General features: G+C 48.7%; 4 protein-coding genes across 4 annotated transcripts; 3 read left to right on the top strand and 1 right to left on the bottom strand.

Annotated features, from left to right (window-relative positions):
* The first annotated feature begins 1504 nt into the window (after positions 1-1504).
* Positions 1505-2023, top strand: K441DRAFT_316654 (uncharacterized protein). The gene has a single exon (XM_067641142.1). It carries the CDS (start codon positions 1593-1595, stop codon positions 1899-1901), a length of 309 nt encoding a protein of 102 aa, XP_067507749.1. The 5' UTR covers positions 1505-1592; the 3' UTR covers positions 1902-2023.
* Positions 2024-2144: 121 nt separating this feature from the next.
* K441DRAFT_544718 (uncharacterized protein) lies at positions 2145-2483 on the top strand (the record flags this gene model as incomplete). The annotated part of the gene is made up of 1 exon (XM_067642778.1): positions 2145-2483. A coding segment is annotated over one exon (339 nt), but the record flags the coding sequence as incomplete, so codon positions are not given.
* A 1385-nt stretch (positions 2484-3868) lies between these two features.
* K441DRAFT_543428 (uncharacterized protein) lies at positions 3869-4225 on the top strand (the record flags this gene model as incomplete). Its single annotated transcript, XM_067642734.1, has 1 exon — positions 3869-4225. A coding segment is annotated over one exon (357 nt), but the record flags the coding sequence as incomplete, so codon positions are not given.
* A 1345-nt stretch (positions 4226-5570) lies between these two features.
* On the bottom strand, positions 5571-8112 carry K441DRAFT_604087 (trypsin-like serine protease; the record flags this gene model as incomplete). Its single annotated transcript, XM_067645330.1, has 4 exons — positions 5571-6638; positions 7035-7258; positions 7305-7814; positions 7863-8112. 4 exons carry the CDS (start codon positions 8110-8112, stop codon positions 5571-5573), a joined length of 2052 nt encoding a protein of 683 aa, XP_067507746.1.
* Between the last annotated feature and the right edge of the window lie 750 nt (positions 8113-8862).

The following is an 8862-nucleotide window of genomic DNA, read 5'->3' as shown; positions in this document are numbered from 1 at the left end:
ATACCGCTAAGCCGCTTAGTAAACACTAATGCTAAACGCTTACGCCTACGCCGCTAGCCCTTTATATAGAGCTATGGAGCCTTATAAGAGCTTTATAAAATAAAGCTTAAGGGGAGACCTATACGGAGCTCTATATAGAGCTCTACCAAAACTCTCTAAAAGCTCTGTTTAAAGCTCTACTTAAAGACCTGCTTAAATCTCTATATAAGGCTCTGCCTAAAGCTTACCCCCTAGTAGTAGTAGAGGCACTCTAGGCTAAAGGAGGATATTTTTAAAGAAGGACCCAACTATAGTTACTTACTAGGTGTTATAATAGTAGATTTCTATATATCTATAATTTTATCTATATTAGTAGACTATTTAATAAGATATAATATATGCTTATACTTTTAATAAAATTAATATTAAGACCGAGTAATAACCATATAATAAAATTTAGAAGCCCTAAGGGGTCGTGCGTAACCTAAGGTTATACTAAGCTTAACGTGGACCTTCGATACCTACCTAGGTATCACTTAGAAGTTAGTAAGCTAAGGTAGTTAATTTCTTAGCAGCAAAGACTTTTAAAACGCGCCTCCGTACTATGCAATACTTTTTATAACACTTAAACCCCCTTAATACGATATAGGGTATATAACGATATCCTCTACATTACGATCTCCACCCCTTAATCAAGCCTTTTTTGGTGTAATATTACGATAATCTGACTTTTAACAATATCGTTAAGGTAGCTCTACTAAAATCGTTATAACTAGATAAGATTTTGTATAGGAAGAGCCCTATTTAGCCTATATAGTAGGTGTCTTATACCCTTTTAGGGTAGTTAGCCTCCCTTTTTCTGCTTAACAACGCATTACGTGACTATTTAGTATAACAATACCATTGGTATTACGATATGCTCGGCTGCAAAACCGGTATCGTATTAAAGAGGTTTTACTGTAGTGTTTAATTGTTCGGCAGTATTTTGGTGTTTGTGGGCCTAATTAGGAAGGCGGTAGTAGCCGACCGTCATAACCCGGCGCTTTCAACCAGCAGGGGGCCGCCACCTCAAACGCACCACATACTCAAGCGCACCAACACTCTACATTACTTGTAATTCTATTATTATCAACCATAACCATGCTCTCCTACTATACAAAGAAGAGGTTAAGGTCTAGAATGTAATGCATGCGTACCAAGCCGGTTTTACACGTCCGTAAAAGCTGCAGCGCTTAGTTGTAACGCGAAGCCGTCGCGCGTTCGAGGTCGATTAAATGGCTAATAGTTAAAGATGGAGCTACCAGGTGTTGGTAAGCTCCTGACACTAGAAGAGGAGGTAGAAGGCAGAACACGCTATTGCTGTTGCTTACAGGCGAGCAATAAGGCAGGCTAATAAGGCCTTAGGAATTAAGACACCAAGGTTTAGGAAGAATGGTTGATAATCCAATAATATACTATTTGGTGCGCTTGAGCATGTGGTGCGTTTGAGGTGGCGGCCCCCCTGCACAGCAGGGGGGTTGAAAGCGCCGGGTATCACCTACGTTATAACTGTCTTACACTAACCTATTGGCCTTCCTCACTTGCTCCCGAAGAGTCACCACCGGCTGCTCGCTATGGCGCCCTTTTCCCTCCTAACTACACCGCTAAGTGTGATTTCTTCTACTTTAACCCTCCTCTTCCAGCTCCTTTACAGGCCTAGTGCCGCATTTCCTCGCTGTGTCTCGTCTCCCGTCTCCTTTACAGACGCCGTTTCAGCCCTATTGCCTTACGTTTCGTGCATAAATTGTCGCTCACTTATCTTAGAAAACTGCCATTGTGCCCCGTCCAGCCGTCCAGGCAAGGCCAGACCTAACTATACCCTAACATTATCACAAGCAAATCTAAGGGTGTTGTTAGGTTTAAGTTCTAGAGACATCTTATGAAGGCATAAAAGTTAACCTAACCGGCCAGTATCTACTTGCCTACACCTACCTACTAGCGTCCTCCTCGTTTATTACAGTACACTTAAACCTAGCATATCATCGACACATCCGAGCTATTCCGGAACGCCTATACACAAAATTTCCTTAGGGATCAATAGTTCTTCTTATCTTTAATCATTTTCTACTGGACAGCAGCGCTTGTCGCTTTTTAATTACTTCCACAACAGAGCAGTGTATCTTACGATGCGTATACCACAGCACATACAGCAAGCCGTTGCGCTGTTTCTCCCCCTCTGGGCAACCGCTGCTACCGCTATCTCCCTCTCAAACTTTACACCTCGCATTAATGACCTCCCGTCCGCCTGCAATACCGTCTACACACAAGCAATCCCAGGATGCCAGGTATCCGATTTCACGGCAAACGCACAATGCTCAAAAGCCTGCATAAATGGACTGGTTCAAATCAGCGCTGAGGTGAATTCGCAGTGCGCGAACGCAGACGTGCCCGAGACCTCGATAATCGGTGTATTCCTGCTGGGCCAAGGCATCCCGGCGCTCTGCAACAACACCCAGGTGACGACGGCCCCCGCAACCACACAGGACGGGCCTCTCACCACAGGCAAACCCATCACCTATACCGTAACGGCCCCCAGCGGCGCCATCGTCACCACGACCGCCGCGCCGATCGGCGGCAATGGCGAGACCAACTCCGGTGGCAAGAGCGGCACCAACATCGCCGCCATCATCGCCGCCGTTATCGCCGGCGTCCTTGCGATCGTCGCTGCCTACTTCGCGTTCTGCGCCTGGGTCTACCGCAAGCAGCTCATCCTGTACAAGAACCACGCTGCGATGGCGCAGCGCGCGGCGACCGACCCGGCGCGCGCGGAGAAGGACGCGTTCATGCTGGCGCCATCGTCGTCGGCGGGCACAGGCGGACGCGATGCGGGGTCGGCGGTTGGGTCGTCGGGGGCTGGGAGCAGGCCGAGCAGGCCGAGCGGGACGAGCGGCTGGAATACGGGCGGGAGCGGGAGCGGGAGCGGGAGCGATGGGATTGCGGTTGCGGGTGGCGCGGGAGCGGGGAATGGTGGTAGTTTGGGGAGGAGGAGGAGCAGCTCGGGGAGTTCGACGGATGATTTGTTGGCGGGGCAGGAGCCGGCGTTTTGGGGGAGTAGGGGCGTGTTGCTGAATCCGAGGAGGAGTTTAAGGGTTATTAATTGGGATTAATTTGGGGGGGTTGGTGGTTGGGAGTGGGATAAAAATTAAAGGGGAAGGGGGGTGTTACGAGATACCGATTTACGAATGTTCGGAAATTTTTGTTGCTCTGTTCATGACTGCTTTTTTTTTTGTTAAGTTGCTGCTTGCTTGCTTCCGCTTTATGCGTTAACAGAGATACCACCTTCCTGTTTCTCCTTTTGTTTGGCTTCTGCTTCTCCATCTGTCTTTCTTCCCCCTCGTCCCTTTTTCTTCTACACAGGGGAGGGGGGTGGGGTATATGGGCCGTTGAAATGGCTGGGGGTTAATGAGTGCGTATCCCTTGTGCGATTTACGCGAAATCCGAGAAGTTACTGTAAATCCGCCAGCGAGACTAAAGCGGGCCCAGAGCGGCCTTCAACGGCAACTAGATCTAGGAGGGACTAGGCCCAGTCAAATAACCAAAACGGTAAAATCCTAAAAAGAAAAACAACTAATGAACTCGTCAATATTGAACTTGACGATCCTCGGAGAGTCCTCAATTGGGCGCTGTGGCTATGCACGCCAAAATAGGTCCCTAATGCTCCACAAGCACACTTCCACATTTCGGTGTTAGCCCTTTCTTGGCCCCACTTGATGTGCCTAAGCGATACTATAGCTACAATTCGTTGGCAGTACCAACTACCAACAGTTAACATCACTTGCTGAAATACTTGAGATAGCATTTGTATCACAAAGGGCTCCGACCATTTCCGGATCCAAATATGTAGACACCATGGATTGCTCAGCTTCCCGGATTTCTCTCGTCATCCACAAAGCCGGCACTCAAGCTCTCCGTACGCGCAACGTTGATGGCATTTTACGCCAAATTGCATAAAGACTTATCAATTCAGATTTATTCTTACCAGTGGTACGTCTCTGGGCTCAATCGCCAACGGGCGGCTTTATCTAGACTTGATGAAACGGCCACACCAGACATCGAAGAAGTTCTCGTCCCGATCGTTCTTTCCCTATATGAAGTCTTTACTGGCGCAACACCGATGAGTGTCTTTCAGCATCTTGCGGCTGCAGCAAAAATCTTTGAAATGAGAGGGCCCAGCAACTGCATTACAGGAATAGCTGTCGATCGGTAGTCCGTGCACCGATTGTAAGAAAAGAATGAGAACTCTGTCTATTAACGAGGGCTCTAGAAGCTCTCTATATACATAAGATAGGTCCAGGCAACTAAGCCAAATACCATAGGCAACTGAGACAGAATAGGTAATAGAAACAGGTGGTAGGACGTAAGGTACTAGGCATCAAAGACAGTTGTAAGACAGTAGTAAGACGGTGGTAAGGAAATCCGATCTGGATCGACAGTAGCTCACTGGCTTTTCAAAGCGATGAGGGTTACTAATGTCAGTATTTCTCTTTCTTGAAAGTTGCGTATGCCCTAAAACTGACGGTTATAGGCGTCGATCTCTGTAATATTGAACAAACCATCAGTTTTCTCCTCACCAGAGTGGTGAACTCTTCCATTCACCGAACAACCGAAGCAGCCGCTTCTTCTCTTCACTGATATACTGCTAGCTATACCGAACTATCTTGCGTATTTTGAAGAGCAACAGTCTCTAACAGAGTTCTTTGGAAATAAATGTGGGACAAATAGTGCTCGAGCCTCCATCGAAAAAATATCGGCACATCTATTACATGCCCTCGGTAATTGGTGGAGACTTTGAAAAAAGCTATCTTCACAACTGCGTGAGATCAACACCCGACAATATGCCAATGGCAAGTGCTGAGGGCCTAGGCCCTGAATCGAAGATTTTCTCAACGCCATTAGTATTCAACGATAGCTTCGCTGCACTAATTGCCTCCATATACCATGCCGCAAGTCTGATCGTTCATCGGGTCCTCCACCATTGCTCGTTGCCTAACATATTAATCTCAAACCCGAACTTCTACGCACAGCAAGCAACGTCAAATGCTACTTCCGTCTTCGAAATTGTAACACTTCTCGAACCTTATCGCCCCGTCGGCTTTGGCTCCATGCGTTGCGCCTTTCCACTTATTGTTGTGGCTTTGGTCAGCCCAAGTACTGAACAAAGGATGCTCGCGACAGCTACATTGCAGAGATGGGGATCAAGTAGAGGATTGAATGGACTATGTAATGCTTGGATGAGTTTCTAGGCTTTCCCGATGAGTATTTTGCTCAAAAAGGCTTAATACACTTCTGTGCAAACGAATAGCTGTGCATTTCTCTTCGAAGAAAGAAAAGTAAGTTTTCCCTTTCACCTCTGGAAATCATCTCACTCATATTGTTTCTGTCATAAAAGCCTTAAGTTCGCAGGAATTCATCGGAGTAACATTTTTACCAAGCGTTTCTATATACGAATGATTGTACTTTTAGCAAAAGCTATCTACATTTTAGTCCGCATACCCGACCGCTACATTACCCACACCACCGCGGCCGCCCTCTCATACAACATGCCTCGAGCTCTACCAGGTCGAAAACGATTCGCCTTTGGAGTGTACGGTGTGAGCATAGTTCCAGAAGTCGCCATTGGCGCCAAAACCAGACGCATCACCACGCAGCGAGACATTCGAAGGTATCTTGCGCAGACCACTGCGTGGAACAGCCAAGGATTCTGCGCCGCTTCCCTGCTTGATGATATTAGAGACAACCGGGCTAACAGCCTTAATAATTTGAGGAGCAGCCTTCATGACGACAGGGCCAACCTTGCGAACCACGGAGGCCATGATATCGAAGAATCCTTCCTCTTCAAGGATATGTTGCGGAGCCTTCATGGCAGCCTGCAGAGCAGCCTCACCAAGCACAGCACGCTCGCGTAGGCCCTCCATAGGCGCCATGACAGGTGGGGCTTCATCCGCAATGTCGGACTCTGTGAGAGCATGCTGCAACAAAGGCAGGCCATGCTTGGCGACCTCCATGAGAACAGGACTCTTGATAGCCTTGGAAGCAATCCCTCCAAGGAAGTCGAAGAATCCCTCAGAATCCTCGCTGCTGGCAGCAGCCAGACGAGCCATGAAAGCCTCAGATCCAGAATCGGCAGCCAGATGAAGAGACTTCCGGGCTCCAGTGTGAGGTCGCCGAGCTCCACTTGGGGCAGATGCTCCGCCTGGGATAAGTGCTCCGCCTGTAGGAGCATAAAATCCTTCAGCGCCCCCATGCGGCCCTTTCTGGAGCGCATCCAAAGCTAGTCGCAGTGTCGGCTCCGCAACTACATCCAGGACCTTCGGCGCGACATTCTTAACTACCGAGCCGACCCTGCTGATAACCTTCCTCATGTCGTCGAAGAAGCCCTCCTCAGCCAATTTTTGCTTGTCCATCTTCATCATAGCCGTGAAAGCCGCTTCAGCAAGGATGGCGCGTTCAGCCACTCCTTCAGTTGGATCGCCAAAGCTTTCGGCGCCTGTGTGGGACTCAGCGAGCTTGCCCGCAGCGGAGATGGCAACGCTAGCTAACGCGCCAACGGGACCGCCCAGAGGGCCAAGTACCATAGGCAATCCCGTGCTGAGGACGCTGTTCAGGAGCGGGCCACCGATCTTCACACCTTGCTTCAAGAAGTCGAAGAACCCTTCTTCGTCGAGAGAGCGACCGGATGAAAAAACGTTGCGCGGATGGCTGTACAGATCATGGTCTCGTGTGACGTTTATCGTTGGGCTATGTTTGTTTCCGTGGTGACCTGAGTGGCTGACATAGGACTCATGACCTCCGTTATGATGACCTCCGTTATGATGACCTCCGTTATGATGACCTCCATCGTGATGGCCTCCGTTATGATGGTTTCCGTTGCCATAATGGTTCCCATTGAAGTTACGAGTACCATTGTGGCCGTAGTTAGCCGTTTGATCGCTACTGTAGTTGGAATGGTCAAAGCCGTGCTCACGGGTGAATCTACCGATGCCACCATGGGTGAGGTCGACAGGGCCCTTAAGAACATCTGGAGTCTTTGACGTTGGCACGGTCACATACTGGATGCCGGGAGTCGAAGCGGCGCCAGGAAGCTGGACCTTGCGCGCATGCAGGTCGAACGCAGCCACATAGTCCAGGAACGGGTTGCCATACATTCCGACTACTGACGCAGAGTTCGGGTCTCCTCCATATACGTGCACTCCGATAGCAACGTGGTCATTTTCGCGCAAAACTGGGGATCCAGAGTTTCCTTGTACTGTTAGTGCTACGCCGGGACTATCTGCGGTAATACGTACCGCCAAAAGTATCGATCTTGTACTCCAACATTCTCCACTGTGATTCGGCAAGGTTGTAGTTCGTTTGCAGAAACATTTCGTACATCTCCGCCCCTGGCTCACCTGCCCTGTCCTTCAAATCGCCTGGATAACCGACGACTCCAATAGACAAAGATCCCTGGACAGGGGTATCGGCGAATCTGAAAGGTTCGATACCGGTGAAAGGTGCTTCAAGTTGGATAAAAGCGACATCGAAGTTTCGATTGCCTTTGGCCGTGAGCCATTCTAAAGTCGTAGCGACTCTTTTGCCGAAACGAAATTGAACACCAGCCTTAGGATCGTTGATTGATCCTTGACCAGAATATCCAATGTAAGCCTTAACTTGGGCAAGTTGGCCCAAGTTATGACCCCAATCGAACGCACAGTGACCAGCAGTCACGAGCAGATCAGGACGGATCAACCACCCTGTTGCAATCGGCCATTTAGCATTAGGCTTTTGCTTCTCATAACGGCAGAAAAGCTTGACAATTGCTAGCGTTTTGTCAGTACATATTTTTCTACGGTTATAGAAGTACTCACAGCGGTATTTTCCACCAGGCATGAAATGCTGAGGCGGGACCTTCTGACGCTCATCGTCCCCAACAACCGATTCGGCGCCAGCGTTAGTGAAACTGAAGGATTCTGCAGAGGGGACCTTGTTGCTGGTGGATTCGAGATCCCAGAGCGGAACAATGGTGTCCGTCAACTTATTTTTCGTTGCTGTGTTTCGAAGGCCCACTAAGCCGATGCTTTCAAGGGGGGCACTCTGAGTAGCTGATATAGGAGACATGGTAAAGGCTTAGGATTATTTTGTGGAGATAAATCGATGCCGCAATGAAGATATGATATTGCTGAAGGTTGTTGTGCGAGTGCTGTAATGGATTCAGAAGGTAGGAATACGCATTCTTAAAGGATTTTGGATCCTCTTGTCCTGAGTAAGTGATCAGTCTCCTCAGTACGAAGTGGAGCATGGCCGACCCTCGCCTAACCCGGGTTTGAGCGCCAGAAACCTCAGAATTGAGAATATTTCGCGCGCGTACGAGTAAATGCGAGCCGGAAGCCCCGATCCGTGGCGGTATTCCTAGTTTCTTTGGCTAATCTACCTTTCAGCCCACCACAGTATTTCCAGAAAAGAGGAGTTGCAGAAGCCCGGATCTAAATTTTTTAGTGAAGCGAAATCAACAACGGATTTTTGAGAAGATTTTAATGCTCATTGCTCAGAAGCACGTAGTTTCATTGACGCCATTGAGCCGCAGTGGCTAGCTGTTAGATAACAGCCGCGCCACGGGTAACGTGGTCCCTAAGTTGCAGCAGCCATGTGTAATGTCTTTGAGGAAGCCTAGCCCCCTGGCACTAGTTCGGGAAAGTAAAAGTCTCCCTTTAGTTCCGTCTTTGAGATTTCCACCTTCGCGCACCGGGATTTATGCTACGCGTCGGTGCAGAGTTATATCTAGTTTAGTTATGGAATAATAACGCGGAGAGGCTTCTGTCGGGTCTTCGAAGTTTTGAAAGCTACAATCTTGATCTGTCGAGCTCCATT

Source organism: Cenococcum geophilum (assembly GCF_001692895.1).
Source record: "Cenococcum geophilum 1.58 unplaced genomic scaffold K441scaffold_7, whole genome shotgun sequence".
In the NCBI taxonomy this organism is placed as follows: domain Eukaryota; kingdom Fungi; phylum Ascomycota; class Dothideomycetes; order Gloniales; family Gloniaceae; genus Cenococcum; species Cenococcum geophilum.
The sequence above is the reverse complement of the archived record's forward strand: the minus strand, read 5'-3'. Positions and strand labels throughout refer to the sequence as shown.

Coding starts and splice junctions, on each gene's coding strand:
- K441DRAFT_316654 (XM_067641142.1), top strand. CDS start 1,593: ATGGCGCCCTTTTCCCTCCTAACTACACCGCTAAGTGTGATTTCTTCT.